At 40.6% G+C, this 27650-nt stretch overlaps 1 protein-coding gene across 1 annotated transcript in view; it reads right to left on the reverse strand.

Moving 5' to 3' along the window:
• RIGI (RNA sensor RIG-I) overlaps positions 1 to 27650 on the reverse strand; it is a 38703-nt gene that overhangs the window by 2882 nt on the left and 8171 nt on the right. The window contains 17 exon segments of the mRNA XM_030832660.3: positions 6796 to 6947; positions 8644 to 8814; positions 11630 to 11720; positions 14267 to 14417; positions 15153 to 15286; positions 16226 to 16281; positions 16284 to 16379; positions 18497 to 18525; positions 18527 to 18599; positions 20023 to 20073; positions 20076 to 20181; positions 22456 to 22564; positions 22566 to 22709; positions 23287 to 23440; positions 24193 to 24294; positions 25986 to 26102; positions 27141 to 27288. Coding sequence (XP_030688520.3) covers positions 6796 to 6947; positions 8644 to 8814; positions 11630 to 11720; positions 14267 to 14417; positions 15153 to 15286; positions 16226 to 16281; positions 16284 to 16379; positions 18497 to 18525; positions 18527 to 18599; positions 20023 to 20073; positions 20076 to 20181; positions 22456 to 22564; positions 22566 to 22709; positions 23287 to 23440; positions 24193 to 24294; positions 25986 to 26102; positions 27141 to 27267 — 1863 coding nt within the window. The 5' untranslated portion in view covers positions 27268 to 27288.

A 27650-nucleotide genomic window follows, 5' to 3' on the forward strand; every position in this document is an offset into this window, starting at 1 on the left:
ATAAACTCACTGAATGGAACAGTAGGCAGAAGAGTCCCTCACCACCTAAAATCTTTTTTCTCTCTTCCTTTCCAACCACAGAGAGTATTGTTGAATTACAGTAAAATTAAATGTCTGTATAGGATGACCACATTCTATCTCAAAATTTAGGCCTTGGCTAAGTACAACTAAGAACCCTGGACATTATATATAAAATAAACATAAGATTCTGTAGGGTGAAGAGAGGAAGGCAGACCAGCTAGGAACCTTGGGACCCTAGAAACAACATGGTAGTGAGTTTCCTGGGTTTTCGTTTTGCCTCTTATATCCCAGACATGGAGCTGAAGAAGCTGGCAACCAGAAATGACTATGGGGACAGACAAAGAAATCTCAACAAAACCCTATCTCTCTAGCTACTGGTCAAAAGACCAGGACAGGGGCAGCCACCAGAACAGGGGCAGCCAGCAAGACAGAAAACTTTCAGACAATAGCTGTTCTACCAAACACCACAGGAAAAAACAGCAACAACAATAACAACAACAAAAAACCCTGAACCCTGAGGCTAAGTGTGGAACTTAGATTTCCACTCTGCAGGTCTGTTAACAAAGCACCTCAACACTCCCACCTGCTGGTGTCAGAGAAAGCCAGGATTTTCAGTCCTGCCAAATGGTAGCCCCCCTCACCTGTGGCGTCCATGGAGACCACATGAGGGGCCAGAACTCCCATCCCCACACAGCAGTAACAAGGAGCCTCTCCTTGCTGGTATCAACAAAGGCTGAGAAGGAAACCAAGACTTCTACCTTTACCTGACAGTGATGAAACAATGTCCCCCATCTCCCCTGACAGAATGATATCAGAAAGAAGCCAGCTGACACAGAAGGTTAAGTAAGATCTCAAGTCTCATCATATAGTATGAAAATCTCTGGGTTTTGATTAAAAATCACTCTTCATAGCAGAAACCAGAAAGATCTCAAACTGAGTGAAAAAAAAAGACAACCAATTGATGCCAACATGGAGATGACAGAGATGTGAGAATTATCTGACAAAGATTTTAAAGTAGCAATAATAAAAATGCTTCAGTGAGTCATCATAAACACTCGAAACACGAACAAATATAGAGGCTCAACAAAGAAACGGAAGACATAAAGAAGAACAAAATGGAAATTTTACAACTAAAAGATACAATAACCAAAATAAAAAACTTAGTGGATGGGCTCAACAGCAGAATGGAGAGGAAAAAGGAAAGAATCAATGAACTGGAAGACAGAATAATAGAAATGACCCAATGCAAACAACAGAAAGAAAACAGACCAAAATAAATGAATAAATAAATAAATAAACAGAGACTCAGGGACCTTTAGGACCATTTAAAAATATCTAACATTTATGACACTAGGGTCCTGGAAGGAGAGGGGAAAAAGCAGAGCTTAAAAAGTACTGGAAGAAATAATGACGGAACATTTCCCAAATTTAACTAAATGTAACATAAACCTACAGATACAAGATGCTGGACAAATCCAAATAGGATAAACCCAAAGAAACCACACCAAGACACATTATAATTAAACTTCAGAAAACTAAAGACATAGGAAAGAATCTTGAAAGCAGCCAGAAAAAAACTGACACCTGACCTATAGGGGAAAAACAATCTGGATGACACCAGATTTCTCAGCAGACACTATGGGAGAGCAGAAGAAAGTGACACAGTATTTTTCAAATGCTGAAAGAAAAACCTGTCAACGCAGACGCCTATATCCAGCAATATATCCTTCAAAAATGAAGAGGAAATCAAGACATTCTCAGATGAAGGGAAACTAAAAGAATTTGTTCACCAGTAGACCTTCCCTAAAAGAAGAGCAAAAGGAAGTTCTCTAAACAGAAGGACATGATAAAAGAAGAAAACTTGAAACATCATAAAGGAAGAAGAAACATGGTGATTTCCACAGTATCAGCTGTAGAAGGATCCGCTCTGTCCCAGTGGTTTGTGGCGCTGCCTCTCTTTTATCAAGTGTTCCAGGTGGAACCAGATAGCCTAGGTGCAAACCCTGTTCCTACCACTCAGCAGCTGTGTGATTTGGGGCAAGTGCCTCAGTTTCCTCAATTATTATACAAAATGGGAATAGTAATAGCATTTACTTTGTGGGCTGTTGGGAGGTAAGGTGAGTTAATAATTGCTCAGGGCTGCCTGGCGTAGCTCTAATGCTCCTTGTTGTTAGCCTCGGTCTGTTAGGCTAGTCTTTTGCTGAGAACCATGAAAATGTTAATGATGGTGATTTGTACTTTAGTATTGGGTAGGGCAATACCCATTCATGAGTTATTTTTTCAGAAATGTCATAGCTATTTTCATTTATTTATTCTTCTGTATAAACTCAGGAACCATTTTACCAACTTAAAATATCATTTAGGGCTTCCCTGGTGGTGCAGTGGTTAAGAATCCGCCTGCCAATGCAGGGGACACGGGTTTGAGCCCTGGTCCAGGAAGATCCCACATGCTACGGAGCAACTAAGCCCGTGCGCCACAACTACTGAGCCTGCGCTCTAGAGCCCGCGAGCCACAACTACTGAGCCCACGTGCCACAACTACTGAAGCCCGCGTGCCTAGAGCCCGTGCTCTGCAACAAGAGAAGCCACGACAATGAGAAGCCCGCGCACCACAAGGAAGAGTAGCCCCCGCTCACTGCAACTAGAGAAAGCCTGCGCGCAGCAAGAAAGACCCAATGCAGCCAAAAAGAAATAAAGAAATAAATTTTAAAAAATCATTTATACTTTGATTATGGGTTATGATAAACCTATAAGAGAATCTGCAGCAAATGCACATCTTTAAAATATTCAGGCATTCCATTCAAGAGCATGGCATTTCTTTTGTCTTAATCTACCTTCTATCTCTAAGTAAAATTTTTTTAGTTGTCCTTATTTACACTTCAAACATTTCTGGTTAGGCCAATAGATGTAGTAGTTAAACAGATGGGCCCTGCCAGCTCCACCCCTAACTAGCTGTGTGGTCTACTGACACTGAAAACTTCCATGCCTCTGTTTCCCTCCTGGAGCATGACATAATAAGAGGCTCTACCACATGGAACTCTGTGAGGCCCGTTGATATAAATAAACAAGCATTTGCAGGGCTTGGTGGAGAGCCCATGTTCTGCATGTATGAGTCACAGTTATTGTTGTCACTGTGAATGGAAATGTCCCACCCCCGTATATCTTGTATTGGTTACTGATCATCCATAGAGAATCCATTGATCTCTAAAGCACTTCAAATTCAAATAAAATTTGATTTATATTTAAAAATTTAGGCCTGGAATATAGGTTAGGAAAACAATCAAAATATGATTTTCTGTCCCCCAACTCCCCACCCCATCCGACTTGAAATTACCTTCATTGTTTTTGTAAGAATAAAGGATGCTTAATGCTTCCTATTTTCAATTCAAGTTTTCACTGCCGTAAAACTGTTGCATTATGTATATTTAATCCCGTTATTTCCTTTGGGTAAATTTCTAGAAGTGAAATTCCTGGGTTACATGATATACATTTCCCTATGAGCAATTTTAATTTCTTTTTCTCAGACACGGTTCTGATCACTACCTAATGCAGGCTCACGGTGGGGGGGATTTGATAGGAAAGAGGGTAAAAATATAAACTTGCCCTTTGGGCATCCAATTAAAAAAAATCACTTATATCTAATGATATTCAATTATATACTAAAATTCATTAACTATTAATAACCTCAAATATTTTAAATGTCACTAAAGGCAATAAATATAAATCCTAATAAATTAAAACTATTACTGCTATACTGAAAACTAAGTAAAACTCAGTAACTGGATAAAGAGGTTCAACCAAAGTCACAAATTAAGTCTAGAGCACACTGCTTCCCCATTGCCCACCTGTGGTTGAGAAGCAGCCTAACTCCCTGCACTGAGGTGGAAAGAGCGAAACTATGAAACCCCGATTGCGTGCAGTCATGGGTACACATCACGTTGGAAGTTATTCCGTCAAATTGAACTTTCAACCCATAACTTATTCTCTACTCATAAGAAAGGAAAGTAGGCTTCCTCATTTTGATTTCAAATGACCCTCCACAACTAGAACTGTGAAAAATATCCTTTATACTTTATTCCTCCAGAACGAAATACTACCAGATCCTGAAGCTTCCATCATAGAAATAAGTTCTTGGATGATTCTGGGCTCTCTACATGTTCAGATGGCTGGAGAGTAACCAGAGATTCCCCAAGGGCCACAGTGCTCTGGTGAAGGTCAGCCACACGTAGACAATGGACAATGCAGCTGTGGGTGCAGAGAAGAGAGTGTACAGTCTCCCTCCCCCCTACCCAGGGATTACCCTAGAGATCTCTGAACTGGTTCCCTCTCTTCTGCAGAGTTTCTTTGATATGAAGGGCCCAGGTGCTCAGATCCAATGCCCAACCCTTAACAAAACACCAGAGAAAGGGGGCTTACCCCAAGAACCATAATTCCTTCTAGTTTTAAGAGCATACCGTTTTTCCCTAACTTATTATACACTTCTCCTAAGTCTTTGAAAGCAAGGTCTTCTTCTTTCAACAGAGCAGTGGAGGCTGGTCACCAGGATAGGACAGGGATGACACCAAGACTCTGAGCTCCCAGCTGCCATGGCATTGCCAGCTGCCAATGACTCGTGGCCACACTTGTGCTGGGCCCTTGCTGATTCTTTACCACCTCTGCCGGTTTTTGATCTGTGGGTGTTAGGGGAATCCCAAATGCTATTAAATAGCCTAATTCAACAGATATTAAACCATTTTCTCCTCACCCCATTCTATGGCCTGGTGTACTGCCTACAAAAGAATGTCTATGTGTTTGTTCCAGCCTCCGTCTGCCTCAAGACTTTTACTCTATTGCTTCTGCCACATGTGAGTGTAAGCACCTTGTTACTCAGTGAGGGAGATAAAGAATTATGCCAAAGCTAACATGGTTTTAAAGCCTTTATTAGCAGTGTCCCTGTATGCTACAAAATGGAGAAGTGGCTCAGTGAAAAAACCCTATCCTAAGTAAAATTAAGGAGGGAAATTAAGAGGAACTAAAGAATTGCCCTTCAATTCTGTTCAGTGAAAGTGTGGAAGAGGTATTTTTAAATATCTTGTTCTCCAAACTTTAGGAAGAAATGTTCTTTAAAATGAGTCAACGCTGACATAACACTGTAATTTTTTCCTAAAATAAGTATTAGTTTGCTTTAGATCATTCATTGCTTCTCAATACTTTTTTGAGCTACAAATTATGACTTTTCAAAATTATGAACCCTATGGAATCAGTCTACTAAATTGTAAGACTCATCTTCATGAAGTTTAAAGTAGGCCTCACGCCTCTGTCCAGTAACAACTCCCATTTTTGAGCACTTATTTTATACCACGCACTGTAGGAAGCAATGCATATGTCTCACTTTATCCCCCAAACTACCCTGTGAGTCAAATACTGTTATTTTCCCAACTTTACAAACAAGGAGAATGATGATCTCAAAGAGGAACTACCTGAAGTCACACATTTTGTAAGTGGCAGAACTGGGACTGGAACCACTGATTCTAATGTTAAAGCTCCTGCCCCAGACCTGCAGAGTTCAATGCTTCCAGAGTCTGAGATAAAATCTCTGCAAATGGTCTGCAGAAAGCATGGGTGTATGTGTGTGTGTGTGTGCATGTGTGTGTTTCCCCAATCTGCCCCCCCATTTTTCTGTGTTATAAAGGAAATTACAACCAAACTAAGGTCACTACCGAGATGCTGGACTGAATCAGTGCGCCACTCCAAAGTTCACACTATTATCCATACCTACGTACTTCCAACACTGGGCACACCTCCCAGGCACAGTGCACTGGAAGCTTTTCCCTGAGGACTCTGGATGTTAAAGAGAGATTTGAGGAAAAGACTAAGAAGAGCTGTGTCTTGCAGTGTTAGGGTATAGTGCTCATAATGAACTGTCAACTTAAGAGCAATTTTAGCTCAGTTTGCCTTTTAGATCTAAAAACATAGTTTCAGGTATTAGCACTAATACAATATATTTTAACTCACTGAGACTCAAAGCAGAATGAATCTGATGCTCACCACAGGGTGAAATTTTAAGCATAAACTTATGGTTCTAAAATAACACTCTGGGGATTTCCCTGGTGACGCAGTGGTTAAGAATCTGCCTGCCAATGCAGGGGACGTGGGTTCGAGCCCTGGTCTGGGAAGACCCCCACATGCCATGGAGCAACTAAGCCCGTGCACCACAACTACTGAGCCTGCACTCTAGAGCCCACGAGCCACAACTACTGAGCCCACGTGCCACAACTACTGAAACCCGTGTGCCACAACTACTGAAGCCTGTGTGCTGCAACTATTGAAGCCCCTGTGCCTAGAGCCCATGCTCCACAACAAGAGAAGCCACTGCAATGAGAAGCCCGCACACCGCAACAAAGAGTAGTCCCCGCTCGTTGCAACTAGGGAAAGCCCGCACGCTTGCAACTAGGGAAAGCCCACACGCAGCAATGAAGACCCAATGCAGCCTAAATAAATAAATAAATAAATAGAAATGTTAAAAAAAAATTTTAAAGTAAAATAAAATAACACTCAGGGAATTCCCTGGCAGTCCAGTGGTTAGGACTCCACTGCCAAGGGCGCAGTTCAATCCCTGGTCAGGGAGCTAAGATCCCACAAGCCGCACAGTGCAGGGAATGGAATGGAATGGAATAGTGAAGTAAAATAACACTCAGAGCAATATGATAACAGGTACCAGCCATGCTCACAAACAGGGACTGTTTGTGACTTACAGTCAGATTCTGAAAGAGTAACACAGATACAAAGACTTACCTTTTCTTTAAATACTGCTTCATCTCATGTCTGCAGGCTTAAAATGGAGTCATTCATCATTTTTTCTTCATATATGTTTATTTTTTCTTTTTCGATTACATCGGCATTACTAGTCAGAAGGAAACACTTGCTCCCTCTTGCTCTTCTTCTGCCTATTAGAAAATAAATATTTTATTTGGTGTCTTTGACTTAAAACTCTGATAAATCTGAGAATATGAGAGAAATAGGGGTATTCCTAAAATTCAACTTTGGTTCACTGAATCCCACTTTCTAGAAAAGCTGAGCTGGTAGGGTGTGAGGTCTAACTCAGGTGTGCACCTGCATATTAAACATTCGGATAAACAAGGAGCCCACCTTAGGCAGGCTTCCTCGGGGTCTCCATGGTACAGTGTGACTGGACAGGCACATTATTAGAAATACTGCTTAAAGACAATCTGGCATGAACCCTCAGGATGACATGGTGAGGGCCCCAAAGATGAATAATAAACAGATGGGGAAATGGGGAAATAAGATATGTTCACAACCACCAGAATATAGGTGGAAAATGATAACTGCTCTAAGAACAATGGATAGGGAGGGCTTCCCTGGTGGCACAGTGGTTAAGAATCTGCCTGCTAATGCAAGGGACACGGGTTCAAGCCCTGGCCCGGGAAGATCCCACATGCCGCAGAGCAACTAAGCCCATGTGCCACAACTACTGAGCCTGAGAGCCCACAAGCCACAATTACTGAGCCCACGTGCCACAACTACTGAAGCCTGCGCACCTAGAGCCCGTGCTCTGAAACAAGAGAAGCCACGACAATGAGAAGCCCGGGCACCACAAGGAAGAGTAGCCCCTGCTCACCGCAACTAGAGAAAGCCCATGCACAGCAGCGAAGACCCAACACAGCCAAAAAATAAATAAATAAATTTATAAAAAAAAGAAAGATGGATAGGGACTTCCCTTGTGGTCCAGTGGGTAAGACTCCGTGCTCCCAATGCAGGCGGCCAGGGTTCGATCCCTGGTCAGGGAACTAGATCCTGCATGCCACAATTAAAACCTGGCACAGCTAAATAAATAAATAAATTTTTTTTTTTTAAAAAAGAAAGATGGATAAAAGGGTCATGGGCATTCAAATTAGAGATTATTGCCAGCTGGGAGAATTAGGGACAGGTGATGTGGAGGCAGGAGAAGAGGAAAAACAAAGGTCAGCAGAAGCAGTACTCGTACAATTCCTTCAAAAAGGAAGAAATGATAAAGTCAGGTAGGCTGAAGTGGCTAATGAATAAAATGGAAGAATGCGGAATAAGGTTGGAAAGATAAGTGGGTGCTGGATTTTGAAAATGCTTTAACACCAAGAAAATTGGGGAAACACTGGAGTTTCTAAACAGGCAAGGGACATGCTCAGAGCTATTTTTCTGGAAAAAAGATGTGGCAGCCGTTGTTATGGAAATTAGAAAAAGTAAGAGAGACCAGTTAGGAGACTGTCTAGTTCAAGTGGGACACAACTCCTTGGAGTGTCTCTTCTGGAATACAGGGAGCCCACCAGCACCTAAGCACAACCAGAAAAGGTCCACATGTGACTGCCAAAGCGTCAATCAAAGTTGGAATTATCCTTCAATAAATATGTCAGCCAATGTCGGTCCAGTAATCAGTATTCATTGTGAACAAGAACCAAAATGGAGTATATGTTAGTGGAAAAAACTGTAGCCACCCAGTCCTGACCAAGTAAGCCACGTTTAGGGCCAATGATACCAGGGTCCACTGTGCCATTGGTCACAGTAAAGGAGAAAGACTGGAATGACAGACACATTCACAAATCAGATAAAATGGCAGCCATTTAGTAATGGTATGAAAGCTTTTCTTACCTCTGGTTTGGATCATTTTGGCGACATTGCCCACATACTCATATAGGAGGACCAGATTGCACTGAGCAATGACAATGCCTTCATCAGCAACTGAGGTGGCAATCAGAATCTTGTTATCTCCATCAGTTCTGAATGCATCCAATACACACTTCTGTACTGGGAGGGTCATTCCTATGTCAGAGTCAGAAGGCAGGTATAACTCACCAAGAGGGAACTTTACCCTTGAAAAAATAGCTATTAATTATGGAATACTTACGACATGCCAGGTACTGTGATAAGTGCTTTACATTCATGATCTTACAACAACCCTTAGCGATAGGGCCTATCCTTGTCTTTGTTTTTGAGAGGATTTTTAAGGTGGGGTCCAACAACTTGGACTCTGCCACAAGTCTGCCTGACCTAAAATCCCAGCTGTGGCAACTACTAGCTATGTGGCTTTGGTCATGGTATATCAAAACAAATATTGATTTTTTTGCAAAAATATTAACAGCTGATTTTAGCACATTTGCACACGCACAGCAGTTTTCAGCTAACAAGACCGTTTCACATCTACTTACTCACTGGAATTTCACAAGGCCCTTTTAGGTTGATGTGGCAAACGTTATGATTCCCCTTTGTTATAGGTGAAGATCTTGACGTTTTGGAGGTATGGTAAACTGACAGCTAGCTAGCAGCAGAATCGGGCTTTGAATTTAAGTCTAGGATCCAGCAGTATGCAGTTCCCAGCCACTGATACACTGAGAAGGGAAGAATTTCAGTGGTCTCCACCTCAGAATTAATAGAATTTATATATATATATATATATATTTTTATTTTATTTTTTTGGCTGCGTTGGGTCTTCATTGCTGCCTGCAGGCTTTCTCTAGTTGTGGTGATCGGGGGCTACTCTTCATTGTGATGTACATCTTCTCATTGCGGGGGCTTCTCTTATTGCAAAGCATGGGCTCCAGGCACGCGGGCTTCAGTAGTCGTGGCTCACAGGCTTAGTTGCTCCACGGCACGTAGGATCATCCCGGACCAGGGCTCGAACCCGTGTCCCCTGCACTGGCAGGCGTATTCTTAACCACTGCTCCACCAGGGAAGTCCTGAATTTATAAAAGTTCCATTTTTTCCCTAGTATATAGAAAGCCAAAATCTTGAGATATATTTTGTTGAGGCCAAAACAATTTTTTTCCACCATCATTTCTACTGAACAATGAACATGCCCAAGACAGACACCATACTTCACTAATTTCTGAACTTATCCATTTGTTCATCAAATATTCATTCAGCAGTTATGGTCTGTCAGATAAGGCTAGAATGGTGAAAAGGTTCATTTTTATCTACAAGGAGCTCCTAGTTTGTGGAAGAAGGATATAAATAGGAAACTACAATTCAGTGTGATGAGCAATGAAATGGGGGCGGAACTGGGTGCTGCGGGGCCTGGAGGAGGGATACCCCTCCCTGGTGGTCTAGTCTTAGGAGGAGGGGAACGCTGCTTGGCAGATACACAGTGACTGAAACAGAGTAAGTTCTAAACGAATGCGGGTGGATGGATGGACGGACGGACGGATGAATGGAGGGACGGACGAACAAACAAGTATGAAAATAGTTTCCGGGTGCTTATGTGTGGAGGAATAACAAAGTTTGAAAATCAAATTAGACTCACGCTGGAGTCATATGGCAGAGAACTCTGAATTCCAACCACAGTAATGTGGTGTTGGACTTCATTTGGTAAGCCAACTTTTCAAAATCTGACTTTACTTTTTAGATTCATGAAGTTTAAATTTTGCATAAGGGGAAAGTGCAAGGGTGACAACCAAGGACTGGCAGCAAGGGGACTGCTTATTATAAATAACACTAAATAAGAGATACAGTAAGGACCTGTCATTGCCGGTCACTGAGGCATGGGGAGCATGGCTGTGAGAATGTCAGGATGAGGACCGGCCACCTAGAATCCTCCTGGGTGACAACAGAGGTAGCCTTTAATCCTTTTTTTTTTTTTTTTTTTTTGCAGTACGCAGGCCTCTCACTGTTGTGGTCTCTCCCGTTGCGGAGCACAGGCTCCGGATGCGCAGGCTCAGCGGCCATGGCTCACAGGCCCAGCCGCTCCGCGGCATATGGGATCTTCCCGGACCAGGGCACGAACCCGTGTCCCCTGCATCGGCAGGCAGACTCTCAACCACTTCGCCACCAGGGAAGCCCAGCCTTTCATCCTTTAACCCCTACCTAGATTTCAGGATTATCTCTAGGACTTTTTTAAAAATTACAAGATATATAATATTATATAAAGTATCTATAGTTTAAAGAATAACAATAAAATAGAAAGAGAACATTTCTGTTTCCAGTTAATCTTAATCTATTGGCTGAGAATTTGAGCAAGAGAGTAACATACTCAAACAATATTAAAAGAAAAACTGTGGTTTTGTCTATAGGACTTATGGAAGGAGGCAAAGTCTACAAATTTCTGGCATTTGAGCACTGTGATGGCTTTCTGATGTGTCCACTTAGTTAGGCTGAACTGCAGCCCCCAGATATTCACCTAGGTGCTTCTGTGAAGGGAATTTGCAGATGTAATTTAAGTTCTTAAATCAGTTGGCATTGTTACTCAAAAGGGACTTCAGCCTAGGTGGGCCTGACCTAATCAAGTCAGCCCTTTAAAAGAGAGCTTAGGTGACCCCTGAGCTCAGAGACTCCAAATAGCTCATGCCTGTGGGGTTCCACCTGGTCCTGCACCTGCCCTATGGACTTCAGACTTGCTTTGCCAGTCCAAGTGTCTATGTCAATTCCTTGTAATAAATCCCTGTGTGTGCGTCTGTGTACAACACATGTATGTTTCAATATATATATATATGTACGTATATATGTATGTATGTATAATCTCCTACTGGTTTTGCTTCTCTGGTTGAACCCCGACTGATATAAGCAATAAGAAAGAATTCAAATATATTATATATGTTCTTATATATATATAGTATACTAAATCTAATCCACTATATATAAATACCTATTTTCTGATTTGTTCTGCCACGTCCAGTCAATATGCCAGGTTTGAGAAAGCTGAGCTTAGGATTTTCTTCAAGCCGTTTCTTTAAAGCCTGAAAATACAAAGCAATTATCAGTTGGATACTATTTGTATACTATCTGTATTAATTCAATATTGAATATACGCAAAAAACTTAAAGTAAACCGTAATGGAAAAGAATATAAAAAAGAATGCATGTATATGTATAACTGAATCACTCTGTTGTACAGCAGAAATAAATTCAACATTGTAAATTAACTATACTTCAATTAAAAAAAAAGTATACAGACAAGTATACTTAAGTAGTTTTCAGACTAATAAACCTGAGGGAAAAAAGCTTCTTGTAATTGAAGTCTATGCAATAATTAACTATAATGGTATAGATCTTTGTAATCTGATATGGTTTAATCTCTTAGATACTTTTTAAGTGAAAAAGGCAAGGTTCAGAATAGTGGGTATGTGGAACTAATAAGTGAATTTAGCAAGATCTCGGGACACAAGATCCATATACAGACATCAGTTGTATTTCTATATACCAGCAACAAACAATTAGAAGTACGGTTTATAATAGCATTAATACTTAGGTATAAGTCTAACAAAATATGTGCAGAATCTGTATGCTGAAAACGACAAAACACTGATAAAAGAAACCAAAGAATATGTGGCAGGTGGCCTCGAAGGTAGCCCTGAGTGATTTCCACCTGCTGGTATTCATTCAGATCCTGTTTAATCCCCTCCCCTCAAGTGTGAACTGAACTTACTGACTTGCTTCTTTTTTTTAATTTTTATTTTATATTGGAGTATCGTTGATTAACAATGTTGTCACTTTCAGGTATACAGCAAAGTGATTCAGTTATACATATACACGTATCTATTCTTTTTCAAATTCTTTTCCCATTTAGGTTATTACAGAATATTGAGCAGAGTTCCCTATGCTATACAGGGTCCTTGTTGGTTATCTATTTTAAATATAGCAGGTTGTCTTATCGACTTGCTTCTAATGAACAAAATATGGCAGACCTGAGGGGAATCACTTCCAAGTTGAAGCTATAAAATGACTGTGACCTCCATATTGACCTCAACCTCTCTTGATCACTCACTCTAGAGGAAGCCAGAGGCCATGTTGCGAGGCCAGCCTGTGGAGAGGTGCCCGTGAGTGAGCGAAGCACACCTTCTGCCAAAAGCCACACAGTAAGGTTGGAAGCTGGTCCTCTGAGTCAAGCCTTGAGATAACTGCAGCCATGGCCAGCACCCTGACTGCAGCCTCATGAGACACCCTGAGACAGAAATACCCAGTTGTTTCCAGATTCCTGACCCATACATATTAAAAGATGACAGATGTCTGTTGTTTCCAGCTACTAAGTTTTGGGGTAATCTGTTATCAGCACTAGATAACTAATACAGAAGCCCTCTATAAATGAAGAGATATACTATGGTCATGGACTGGAAGACTCAATATTGTTACAGTGTCATTTCTCCCCAATTTTATCTATAGATTCAATGTAATCCCAAATGAAATTCCAGCAGACTTTCTTGTAGATGTGGATGAGCTGATTCTAAAATAAAAATGGAAAGGTAAAGAAAGATACCTAAAACAATTTTGAAAAGAATTAAAAAGTTGGAAGACTCATACTACCTGATTTAAAGACTTACTATAAAGTTACAGTAATCAAGACAGTGTAGGATGGGTGCAAGGATAGATGTATAAATGAATGAAACAGAATAGAGAATCTAGAAATAGACCCACATAAATACAGTCAACTGATTTTTTTTAAGTTATGAAGGCAATTCAATGGAGAAAGGATAGTCTTTTCACCATATATGCTGAAACAATTGGATGCCCACAGGCTAAAAGAAAAAAAAAATCTCAACCCATACCTCAAAATGGACTGTAGACTTAAATATAAAATGTAAATCTATAAAACTTCTAGAAGACAATATAGAAAAAAATCTTTGTGCTCTTGGGTAAGCAAAGGTTTCTTAGACACAATAGCAAAAGCACAATCCACAAAAAGAAAAAAAATGATAAACTGGACTCTGTCAAAAGTTAAAGCTTTCAATCTGTAAGAGATACTGTTAAGAGAATGAAAAGATCAGAAGAAAATATTTGCAAATCACATTTCTGACAGAGGACATTTTTGTCAGAAAAAAGAACTCTCAAAAACTCAACAATAATATGATAATTAACCCAATCAAACCCCATTTTTAAATGGGCAAAAGATGTGAACAGATACTTCACCAAAGGAGATATATGAATGGCTAATAAGTGTATGAAGAAATGCTCAACCGTATTAGTCATTAGTGAAATGCAAATTAAAACCCTAGTGAGGTACCAGTAGGTACCCATACAATAGCTAAAATTTTTTAAATTGATGAAAATAATTAAAAAGTATGAAGTGCTTTCTCTATGGGTATTAAAACTTACTATAAATCAGAGTGATTGAGACAGTGAGGTATTAGTGTAAGGATAAACAAACAGAAAATCAGAATAGAATAAAGAGCCCAGAAACAGACCCACACATATATGGATGCTTGATTGCAAAGCAATGAGGAAAGGACAATCTTTTGAATAAAATGGTACTGGGCCAATTTGTTACCCACAAAGCGGAAGAAGCTTACATCCATGAGTGCTCTGGTTTTCACAAAGAGGATGATTCTGGTCTCTGGGCTTAAGTGGTACTCTTCTTGCAAGATGAAGCAGAGATCTTTGAGTTTAGGGTTCTCATTGCTGGGATCCATGGAAATACATTCTAGTTCCTGCAGCTTCTCTGCAAAAGGGGAACATTTTACAAAAGGTTTATAAATTCTAGCACTGTGACCTTTAGCTATAGTTCAAACAGTTTATCTCCCAATCTCTGACCAGAATTTTATGAGGAATAACCATCAATTTAATGCATACATTAAATATACTGATAAATGCATACATTTTTTCCCCCAGAAATCTGGTTGTTCAGTGTTTAGCAGCAGACATATGTATAGTTAATACTCCGGTAGGCAAAAAAAATTAACAGTAATTACCTTTGGGAAAAGCATTTGAGAGAGGAAGAAGAGAGATTTTTCAGTTAATATTTTCCTATATTTTTCTTAATATGAAGGCAGTGGGATTATGAGCCGTGTTGGTTTTCTTCTTTATAAAGACATATATATAATTATAGTCTTAATATCATTAAAACACTTTTCAAAAAAATTTTAAACCTTTATAAAATTACTAAAAGTTAAACCAAAAAATGCTACTATCAATTGACTATTTTGATGGGATGTATCCTTTGCAAATCCTATTATTTTTTCCTTCTTCAAAACAAGAAATAGTATAAGCAGCAGATTCTTTTCATAAGCGCCAGATTTCCCTGAAGCATCATAGTCCTGACATGTATAGTACCTTCTTAAGCCGGGGACAAGTCCCTGAGCGTAACCACGTGTCACTAAGTGTGACACAATATGTGTAGGCTGCCCTTGGAGTCTCCAGGCTCCACTGGCCTTCCTCTCCTGGAAATGCCACCCATCTTCAAATCTCTGAGTGAGCGCTTGCTCAATCTCATCAAATCCTTCTGCTTGGACATTTCTGAAGAAGTCTTTTAAGTAATCCAGAGCATCTTTCATTCGAGCATGCTCATTGATAATGAGGGCATCATTGTATCTCTGTTGAAAGTGAAAACAGTTTCAGTATGTTTCTAATGCCTAGTGCATTCGCTGTACTCAAGTTCAATTTGCTGTAATTAACACAGAATTAATTTTAATAATAAACTTGTCTCAAATCTATTCCAACTTAGTTTTTTTTAAGATGAATGGTCTCTAACAGTACTATAATAAAACCTTAGAACCACACTATAAAAAAAAAACCCTCAATTAGCTAGACTCATTAATTAATTAGGATCACTTTGGATTCTAGAATTCTACCTTAGAAGAGAAAGAAAATTCCAAGAAAAGTGCATGTCAAAGATTAAATCACACAAAAATGTAATTCAGACATTCAACTTAACCTTTTTATACACCCAAAGCCATCACTGAATTGTAATGGCACCTGTTCAGAATGATGGTGCTGACCACTTACACCAGATAGTCAATTAAATTCATTAAAATTCTACAAATTCATACTGACTGAGTGCATTTTAAAATATTTTCAATGGCACGACAAGCAGAGGTGATGATGGTTGTTGTTGCTTACCTTCTTGATTAGCCAGCAAACAACCAGAGACTCTGGATTTCTCAGCATGTGGCTTGACCAAAAGCAGAAAGACATGTGCTTCAGGATATGGCAACACAACCCACCTACTGAACTTTAAAGATGGCTGTCACTGGTCACGTATCTACAATAATGTGCATCACCACCCAGTGTTTTCCAATTATGCCAATTATGGGAATGCTGAGGCACAACATACAACCTCGGCCTTTGTTTCTGTCCCGTTGCCTCTAGTGCTAGGTTTCAGAGAGCAAAGAAGACGCTGAATGGGATAACTTTTGGAGTTTGCTTCATAAGAACCACCTGGCAAGTTCCTAAGTGATGCTCTCTCAGCTGCCACAGTGCAGCTCCCAGTAGGTGACACGACTGAAATATGCTTTTCCAAAGAAGCCACATACCCACAAATGCGATGTGTAGAAAAACAGTGCTTTACAAATCCTGCTCTCTTCATCTTTGGCATCTGAAACACCATGCACGCTTTCTGAACTGCGATAATCCACTGTTCATATCTCTGTGTTCCAAAATTCCTATTTTGAATTTGAGATAAGTTTTCTGAAAAAAAAAAAAAGTTTTTCATTGTGCCATCTGGCCAGTCATTTAAGGTTCTAAGCATGCCTTGCCTTCTAATTTTCTTCCTTACTCTCTGTACACAGATATTCCTCTCAGTAGTGTGTCTGTGTACATATACGCTTGTTTACTGAATACCTACTATGTACCAAGAACCAACATGTCTTACATTTAAAATTTCACTTCAGTTCACAACCCCATGAGGTAGATATTACATTTTACAGATTAGGAAATGGAAGCTCAGAGAAGCAAAATCATTATGCTAAGTCACAGAGCTAGCATACAGGGGAAACCTGGCAAGAGAAGCAGAACCAGATTGCACGAGCAGGGCGCAAATGGGCAGGTTAGAGCTCGGCCTGGAAGAACAAGGATGCCAGCAGGACACTGACGAGATAAAACTGGTAATTTCAGGCAGATGAGCCAGGTAATGGGGGTTCAATGGGAAACAGAGGTGGACAAATGAGGTGTTAGAATAAGTCTGAAATCAAGCTGTGAAAGAAAAGGAAAGAGAAAAGCAAATTAAGTGTGAGAGAAGGCGAGACACCAGGAGTTACCTTGCAGACATCAAGAATTCAACATCTCCAAAACTCTGAACTCACCCGTGTCTGCCGAAGCTGCTCCTAGCGCTAGAACCAGTACCACCTGCTGGCGCACACAACACGTGCCACGCCACCCTGGCCCCCCCGCCTTCTCATTCCCACCGAAAGCCAGCTAGCCCTTAAAGCTGAACACTTCCTGTCTGCACAAGCCTCCTCCCTTCACCACCCCATCTCCACCGCCTCTGTTTGGCTCTCTTCATTCACTGGTGTCCTCATCTCAGGACTAATCAGTTTAAAATCACCCGCTGCTTCCCATTGCTTTTAGGCTAAAATTCAAACTCAGCTTGGCCTACTGGGCCCTTCACTGGCCCTTGCCTCTCCCATTAGCCTCACTCCTTTCTACTACTCACTTGTTAGAATTATCACGAAATCTTGCAGGTCCTAAAAATTTACTGCACTCTCTCCTTCCTTCTGCGTCTGATGCCATTTCTTTTCTTTTCTTTTTGTTATAAATTTATTTATTTTAGTTATTTATTTTCGGCTGTGTTGGGTCCTCGTTGCTGCATGAGGGCTTTCTCTAGTTGTGGTGAGCAGGGGCTACTCTTCGTTGCGGGTGCATGGGTTTCTCATTGTGGTAGCTTCTCTTGTTGCAGAGCAAGGGCTCTAGGTACATGGGCTTCAGTAGTTGTGGCTCGTGGGCTCCGTAGTTGTGGCGCACGGGCTTAGCTACTCTGCAGCATGTGGGATCTTCCCCGACCAGGGCTCAAACCCGTGTCCCCTGCATTGGCAGGCGGATTCTTAACCACTGCGCCATCAGGGAAGTCACTCTGATGCCTTTTCGACCTCACTTGATTACCTCTCCGTCTTAACTTGGCTGACTTCAAGATCTGTCTCAGGCATCACCTCCCCCGGGAAGTCTTCCCTGCAGCCCAGTCCATGCCTAAGCTCCCATATGCTCCCATGATGCCCAGTGTGTAACTCTGCCCGACGGCATGGCAACTATTCGCATCTGATTCTCATTGTTTGTCTGTGAGTTCCTTGAGGGCAAGATTGTCTTTAATCTTGGTGTTTCCATTACTAGCATAGTACCTGGCACAACACCTGGTGAATTAATTAATTAACTAATTAATGAATTTTAAAAAGGAGAACAGAACTTGGTGACTTCATGAGAGCCTCAAAAGAAGAAAGAATCAAAGATCACCCCTAGGTTTGAATCTGAGCCTTCATGGGAATGGTGGTTTCATTCATATAAATAGGGAGGTCGGGATGGAAAGCTAATTTGGAAGGCCACGAAAGCAATGAATTGATTTAAATACAGTATTTTTCAGGTGTGCATGTCCAGATGGATTTACTTTGGATTTAAAAAGAGAAAATAAAAGCAAGAGAAAATAAAGGAGGACTAAGAAGTTTCCTTAATAACCTATAATCAAGAAAGTCAACCTCTAGATATGGTCTTGACATTGTCTGAACTAAGGAGAGTGCAAGACACCAGTGAACAATAGATGGCTGTTCCCATATGGAGAGAGTACAAAATGAGGTTATTCTCACCGAGAGTTATGGTACCAAGTTCTTCAAAGATACTCTTTACCAAACTCTGTCTCTATCATCAACTGAGATATGTTGCATTTAAATCTGTTGGTGGTCCGTGATTCCACTTTCCTGAAAACTAGAGCCATCAAAGGAAAATGAGTATTTTTCAGGAAGCACACTCCATAGTTCAAAGCATGCCTCTCCAAACCTTTCTCTGCCTTTGTTACTTCCTCTGTAAAACCCTAGGCCCCAGGCTCACGGGCAAGTCATCTGAATGATAAAACAAATACTCAGTAACCTTGCAGCGGTTCCCTAGTGTTTAATGCACTGATTCTAACATCTCCTTCACTGTCTGGGTCTAATTCAACTTCTTACTCAGGCTTTCCTGTTACTCAACACATAGGCCCTGCTCTGACAAGTCTGATAGCCATCTTGTTCCTGAAAATGCCACATTTTAAACACTGTCTCTGTTCTTTGATCTTCTCCCTTCCCACCCAACCCCCAGGAGTGTTCACAATGTTCCTAACATTCATTTTTGCATTGTATCCACAGAAACTTATTAATCATCTACCACATGCCGTGTTCTGGTGATAGCTGAAAGAACAGGCTCTGTGCTCCAGAGAGGTCTGTCTTCTTAGGGGAGAGAAAGATACACAGCCAAATGACCACACAGAGTGCTGTGACACAGTATGTGCAAGGTGTCATGGAGCATGGGAAAGACTCTCCCATTCTTCCCGGGGAGGCAGTGTCATGGGATAAAGAGGCAAGAAGGAGTGAGCACAGTCATGTGCAAATGGACAAAGCTTAGAGACAGAACACAACACATGACCCGTTTGAGGAGCCCAAGGAATGCGACTTGGTTGGGCTTATGGGTCGTGAGAGGAGATGAAACTCAGGGGGCAGGGGGGACTGGACTATAAAGAAATTTGTACGTGATATTAAAAGGTGTAGACCGGGTACCTTCTCTATACTCCTTACAAGCAGCTCCTTGACTATTTCAGGTATGTATGTTCTGCCTTTTACTCATTTAGTCATATGCTATTCAGAGAGCAAGGGGATGAACTCATATGCATCTTCTGTACCCATCTCCCTTGCTGGGTTAATATAGCATTCATATTCAAGAAACATTTGTTAGTTGATTTTATTAATAAAATCATATTCTGATCTTTTGAGGGAAAATATAGTTGAGATAATTTCACTTCAACCAAAATTACCAGATACATATTCAAATGATGAATGGGAACTCAGTGTCTGCCTCAGGCACGGAAAGCAGGGAAGGACTGAGCCATCTACATGATTTTCTAAGCACCCATCTCTCACTGCCAGTACGTTTATAAGAGTTTTGCAGAAATGAAGAGTAAGAATGTTTGCTGTCTACAGGCCACTCCTGAACTTCGTTGGGGAAAGAAGCTGGAAATGTGATTACTTCCCAAGTCTGGGGTTAAGTATTTTCCACTAAACAGAGGAAGGGTAAAAATTCAGCGTTCATCTAAATGGCCCTGCACTAAGAATAGCAGAGTAAAAAAGTCCCGAAGGGCTTGTTACTGGATCCCACTTACACTTCTTGGGCTTATAAACAATCTCCTCCAGTTCCTCCAAGTTGTCTTTGTTGCTACCACTGATGTGTCGAGAGAAGCACACAATTTGCAGATATATTCTGTGGCTTCAGCTGTATTTCTGGCATCCCCAGTGCCAACCGAGGCAGTCAGCCCAATGACCTGTGAGGAGCACTCCAAACTGTTAGATGTCTGGGAAATAGCATGATGTTTCCACAACCCTTCATGTAACTCTTTCCTGCTAAAGTAGGTTTTGTTCTGTTTTTTAAACTAACTTCAGATAAAGAGCAAGAACGTTATTTTTTTTTTCTGACATTCTCCATGACATCAAAAATGGAAAGGTCCCCATTAGGCAAAGCACTGAATAAATGCAGGAATAGTTACTCAGCACTGAATAGTTACTCAGCAGCTAAACACAAATCAGCATAGAAGCCAAGAGAAGAAACCCTTTCAAGGCAGGACTTTTCTTTACCCTTGTTTCCCCCATGATGTGTAGAACAACATACTGAAAAGGAAAAGGACTAAAATCAGACACGCTTGCATTCCAATCTCAGCGATGTCACACTGTCTGTGTGTCCTTGGACAAGTATCTTCAGCTGTCTCTAAAGTTGGGAAACAACAGCCATTTAAAATGGTAGCTGTGGGACTTCCCTGGCGGTCTAGTGGTTACAACTCCATGCTTCCAGTGCAGGGGGCATGGGTTCGATCCCTGGTCGGGGAACTAAGATTCCACATGCTGTGTGGTGCAGCCAAAAAATAAAAAACTTAAAAAAAAAAAAAAAGGTAGCTGTGTGACATAGAGAATCGACTTGTGGTTGCCAAGGGGGAGGGGGTGGGAAAGGGATGGATTGGGAGTTTGGGATTAGCAGATGCAAACTATTATATATAGAATGGATAAACAACAAGGTCCTACTATATAGCACAGGGAACTATATTCAATATCCTGTGATAAACCATAATGGAAAAGATTATTAAAAAGGATGTATATCTATATATAACTGAATCACTTTGCTGTGCAGCAGAAATTAACACAACATTGTAAATCAACTATACTTCAATTTTTAAAAAACGGTAGCTGTGTGAATTCAGTAAGATAACATTTGTAAAGAATTTAGTTTAATGGTCTCCTAATAAGTATTTATTCCTTCCTCTCATAGCCACTCAAATATTGAATGACTGAATCATTCAATCAAGCAAGGAATCTAGTTAACTACCAATTTTATTCTAGAAGAAAAATCTGTAAGAAATGTGATTTCTACTGAATTTTGTCTATGGGCACCATACTGAATTTCTTTTAAACTGTGCTTCCTAAACGGGTAATTATTAAGGTTAGAGAACATAACTCAAATGTGAGATCAGTAAACCATAGTCATGGTTTCCAACCTCATTTGGCCCCAGTATGACCAGGCGATTCTTCTGTGTTCCTCTCAGTTCTGTCTCGACCATTTCAAATCCTCTCCATACACCCTGAGCTCCCTCCTCCATTCCCATCTTGATTATCCTCAGTGAACGATCTCTCTCTCCTACATTCGAGAGAAAAGAGAGGTTATATGCCAGGGATTCCCTACCCTTCCTGCCTCCGTCTACTCTCTGTCTTGACTCTCCTCAGCCACTCCTCTCTGATGACACCAAAAATGGTGTTTCATCTGCTCTCCCGTACTAATGCATCTACTTGCCTACCTATCCCATACCCTCTGGTCTCTCCTGGAATCCTGTTCTGTCAGTCATTCCCTCTCTCCCATCCTGCCTCACCAGCTGCTATTCACTACTTCACGCTCTGCACTCAGGAAATATCAAGAACCTCAATATTCTTGGGAATTCCCTGGCAGTCCAGTGGTTAGGACTCAGCACTTTCACTGCCGTGGCCCAGGTTCAATCCCCAGTCAGGGAACTAAGATCCTGCAAGCCATGCAGTGTGGCCAAAGAAAAAAAAAAGAACTTGAAGCTTCTTGAGCACCCCGTGCTCTTTCATAACTCTCTGCCTCTGGACATACAGTAGCCTTTACTGAAAACCATCTTGTAAACTCTTATTAGTTTTTGCCTATCCTAACTTCTGTTAGGTCTTGCCTTACTTTCATAGCACATTTAGGATCTCTGTCATTTCTGTTCTGTACCACTCCACCATGTGCCACCACCATAAATTATAACATAATTCTCACATATTTTGCTCCCCACAAAACTTAAGCTGTCTGTGGGCAAGTACTATGTCTTTTTATATTTATACCCTAGTGCCTAGCACAGTGCGTGACACATGGAGGCACCTAATACATATTTGTTAAGTGAATAAATGAATGAATCAATCAAAATTAACGAATGAGTTGTACAATGTGCACTCAGGATCTCAGAAGGACATCCTCAGTATGGCCACAAGGGTAAATAAACAGGATTTAGGAAGGTTAGAACTCTTCTGAGAAATCCATCTGACTTTAGAGATACCTGGGGCAGTGAGTCTGAAGACCCTCCAAACTTCTGATCTAGACAATTAAACATGATCATATTATAAGGATGATGTTTACTAGTGTTGTGGCATTCATCAAATATCATCAAAGACAGAGAGTGATGGAATAGTCCCATTTTTAAGGTTGTTCACAAGAATCTGTGGAGTTAAAATGATGATGCCATTGTTCTCAACAGTCTGTTCCACTGAGACATTGTCACATGTTACTCCAGAAATGCCTACAACTTTGTACCTGGAAAATGACAGAAATTTCCTATTACCAACCATGATGTGAATGACGAACCACAAAGATATGAAATACCAGGTCAGAATATCGAGGGATTAAATTCTCCCTAAGTTCAAAAGGAACAGATCTGGAGAAAAGTTAAGTGCCAGCACGAAGCCTGACACATAGTAAGTGATCAATAAATGTAAGCTAGGAAGAATTGCTAGTAGAATATATTCCATGTGGTACCTGCAGATACAGAGGGCTGACTGTAACTCTTGTAAGCCACTGAGAAAGAAAATAGTAAGGAAAAGAGTAATATTAAATAAATTATAAAATCATTAAAAAGTTAACTGTGCCATTTAAATATAAAAGTTATCTTAAGTCATTTACTCATTCAACAAGAGCTAATCAAAGGAATTTAGGATTTCAGGTCTATCTAACAAAAAAGACTTGAATCCATGAAGGAACTACATCTAGATTATATAAAAGCTTAATCTACTATAAATTTTTTGAATCATGGTTTTCCAAAAGCAACACAAAGCAGAAAACACATCAGTTACATGAAGCTAAAGAAAAAGAAGTTGGACCAACTTATACCTACCCAAGTCTTCCAAAATACTTTGAGAACACAGATTTCTGCTGCCCATACACTGAGAGTTGCATAGCAAAAAAGACAGCTTTCCCCTTTTGTCCTTGTGGAAATTTTTTAAGATGATGTTCACATATAAGAAGTGAAACAAAAGTTTTTCCACAACCTTTTAACATATAAAGAGAAAGACAACATGTAACTAATAGTATACTAAAATACTTCTGTAGAAAGATCATTATTTTAGGCTCCCCTAAACCCACTGAGCTGACAGTAAATTGGTGAAGTGGGCAGGTTAACAACTGCAGAATTTACACTATGACTGAAAAACCAAGCTGCGTCCTAGTTAACATGCATTCAGACAGTCAGGGCCTGCAGGAAGCTAAAAAAGGGCATTTTTCGGGGGATTCCCTGGTGGTGCAGTGGTTGAGAATCCGCCTGCCAATGAGGGGGACATGGGTTCCAGCTCTGGTCTGGGAAGATCCCACAAGCCACGGAACAACTAAGCCCGTGCGTCACAACTACTGAGCCTGTGCTCTAGAGCCCGTAAGCCACAACTACTGAAGCCCGCGCACCTAGAGCCCGTGCTCTGCAACAAGAGAAGCCACAACAATGAGAAGCCTGCACACCGCAATGAAGAGTAGCCCCCGCTCACCTCAACTAGAGAAAGCTCGCACAGTAACAAAGACTCAACACAGCCAAAAATAAATAAATAAATTTTAAAAAATAAATGAGGGCATTTTTCTTTCCTTCCTCATGTTCCTTAAATACCTTGAGACTATATTAATAGAATGGTTGTCTCAAAAGACAAATGGAACAATCAAAAAACTGAAACTTGCCCATTGTGTCCCAGTGTTCAATAAAGGGGAAAAAAGGAAGCAAAAGAGAAACAAACTATATCAGTAATGGCAATTGGCTTACCAGTAGGAGCACACATTATTGTGTTTTTTCCTTTCTGAGCAGGTAAAGCAAGCTCTAGTTGGTAATTTCTTGGCTTCAATGGGCTGTAAGTATGAGGCACTTCTGTAAAACAAAAGAAACTAAGTTACCAGACAGTGACTGCTCTGAGGAATCAAGGCAACAGGTATTGTCCAACAGACAAGAATTCTGTCTCTAGAAAGAAAGGCCTCATTCAAGAAAGTTTAGAATCCTTGTCTCTAATTAACCATTCCAGCTTCTGCACTGACTTGAAGTACAGAATTCTCCCCAATGACAAAGTACCAATGGCAAAAAGGAAAAAAAAAAACAAACCCACAAAGATTTCTTTCTGAAACAATCATGGAAGCCTAATAAGGAGAAATTAAAGCAAGAATGGCCTAATTCAGGGCAAGATAGATGGCCACCAGTTAAAGGAAATGCTGTATGTGACAAAACAACCACAAACCCCTCCTAGATCTTTGAAAAACACCTAACTGTGAATAATGAACTCCCAAAGTAATCTCTTATTGACAAACAACCATGCTTTGTAATTCTGCAGGCTCTCACATGGTATTCTCTCTTCATAGAATCAGAAGTTTTAAAAAATAATCAGAGGCTTTTCTCACTAACAGATAAGCATACAGAATATTAAGAGCTAGAAAAGACCTTGGAAATCATCTGTTGAGTCCAATCTACCCATTTTAAAGAAAATGGGAATTTCTAAAAGGTTAAGTGAGTTCACTAAGGACCTTTACATGTCAGAAAAAATGAAAGCAATTTACATTCATTGATTTTATTCTGGAATAACAAAAAATGTGTATCATTCGGTTGCAGAAGTAATCTATAAATTTTCACCTTATGTTGTTATCCCCAAATCACATCTTTCTTCTAACACTATTCATTATCGATCCTAATTGTTTCCCTGATGCCCTTTTATAAATAACTCTTTTTTTTTTTTTTTTTGCAGTACGCGGGCCTCTCACTGTTGTGGCCTCTCCCGTTGCGGAGCACAGACTCCGGACGCGCAGGCTCAGCGGCCATGGCTCACGGGCCCAGCCACTCCGCGGCATGTGGGATCCTCCCGGACCGGGACACAAACCCGCGTCCCCTGCATCGGCCGGCGGACTCTCAACCACTGCGCCACCAGGGAAGCCCTATAAGTAACTCTTTACTATGGCTTATTATGCAACTTTCTGGTCTCCTCATGAAAATATGCTTCAAGAAACATAAAGCAGGCCTTATAGGGCCGTTGCTAACTTATGTGAGAATTAGAGAAAGGAGCCCCTTTTGGAGGACACAGCCCCTCAGTGTATTGTTTGCCAAACAAGACAGGCTGGATCTCAGCCCCACTCAACCTCTCAGCTCCACAGGTCTGTGCAGGGCACACATTTCATCAACATACACTGCAGCCCTGAGATCTTGAGAGGAAACTGAGCAGGTGACTCACAAAGAGTAGAAGTATTTCTTTAGAAAGCAGGGCTGATTTTGGATTTCATAGACATTGAGTTTCTGGGAGGACTCTATTTGCATTTTCAATGTATACATGCAAATACTTAGTGATAAAAGAAGACAAAAAAGAGAAAAAAAAAGGGAGAAGCTAGCAATAGCTATGGAAGGGAGAGAATGACATTTCTAATTACAGAGAAAGTATCCATTTTAATATAAATTCTCTTTTCTTTCTGACTTTTCCTTAAATAACTTTTCATTAGGCTATGACTTTTGGCACTGCAAAACATGACCCCACACAAAATACCTAAAGAGCATCATTATGGATAAGAACAAACGATGCTGAGTACCTGAAGAAGGGCATGAATTAAGATTCTGGTTTTCTGGTTCTTCCCGGTAGAAAACCTGTACATCCAAAGTTTTCATTTCATCATCCTCAAAATCTTTCATTTTGACATCTTTTGCACCTTTATGAGACCAAAACACATCTTAGAATCTTTACATTATTTGATTACGATCTTGATGGTGAAAGCCCTACAAAGAGATCATAATACTAAAATTTTAAACTTCCATTAAGATTTCTCACAACTACTCCCTCCACCTTTTAAAACAACCAAAGGAATCTTTTTGATTTCAAATTGAAATCTCAATTTGGAGTTTGAACTCCAGTGTCATTTAGAACTTTATTATTCAAAGTGTGAAACATGGACCAGCAACTTCTTTAGGCGCTTGTTAGAAATGCAGACTCTTGAGCCCCGAATGAATCAGAATCTGCATTTTAGCAAGCTCCCCTGTGATTTACAATCAAACCAAAGAGAAGCACGATTTAGCAGACACTCTTGTCTTCCATTCCTGACCCGACCCAAGAAATCAGATGTATATTTAGACAGATAATTTCTGGAACAATTTGTGATCTTAAAGAAGCCTACAAAAAGGCTAAGAGCAGACGCTCAGATGGTTTATGAAACTCAGCCTTTAAAATAATGCTCTGAGAAGATGTTATTAGCTTCAGGAAGCCAAATGATGGCTCAGATACTTAATCACAACAGATTCTTTTTTCCAATCCTGTTCTAGTTCAGTTCCTGATGGCTTCCAGGCAAGAGAACCAGGCAATGTCCATCATGATTCTACTCTGAAAAGGGGGTGAGTCCTGGAGTTTGAACCTTTAACTCTAGAATTTTCAAGCTATTTCTCTGATAATCTAAACCCAGACGGCGAGCTCAGACTCTGCCTTACCCAAATGCTTTGGGCAGGATGGGCTAATTCTGGCTGAGAGTGGTTTGTTAGGGGTTATATACAACCTAACTAATTCTGTAGATTAAAAAACCACCTGCCTTCCAGAACTCAATTTCATGCTGGTCTCTCACTAGAGATGTAACCATGAGTATTTGCAGGGGAAATGCCTCTGACACTGAGAGAAAAACAGGCAGGACTGAAGGAAGCCCTAAGTAGAACTATGAGGAAGGGCATGTTTTCAGACCCTCCCACCCTTCCAAATACCCTACCTTTCTCTACCATCCACAGTTCACTGAACTCGCTCTCTTCTTTCTCCAATGCAAGTTTCAAAGTTTTCGGCCAGTTCTCCTTGTCTGATCTGAGAAGGCATTCAACCATTTTCTCTGCACCTGCCATCAGCCCCTTGTTGGAACAAATCTAAGCAAGACAAATGCAGTTGATTGATCAAGTTCAAAAGTTTTCGTTTTATGAGTTTTTACTGAAGAAATATCAATTCAACTACTACCTGATTTAAAATCATTGTGTACTTTGGTTCACTAGGTCTCCTTCTTGACCGTTCTTGCCCCATCCAACTCAACCATTTAAGATACGCTTTCCTTCATCCTTGTCCTCTACATGTGATATCAACATGTCAAGCCATGTGTTCTTACCTCCTCTGAGATGTTATATGTATCATCATCAGCTATATCAGGAAGACAATGAACCTATCTGACACCCATTCAAAATATGGGTATATTGGCATAGGTATATTTGGAAGGATATGACAAAATATTAACAAA

The sequence above is a fragment of the Globicephala melas genome, chromosome 6 (genome assembly GCF_963455315.2).
Source record: "Globicephala melas chromosome 6, mGloMel1.2, whole genome shotgun sequence".
Taxonomy (NCBI): domain Eukaryota; kingdom Metazoa; phylum Chordata; class Mammalia; order Artiodactyla; family Delphinidae; genus Globicephala; species Globicephala melas.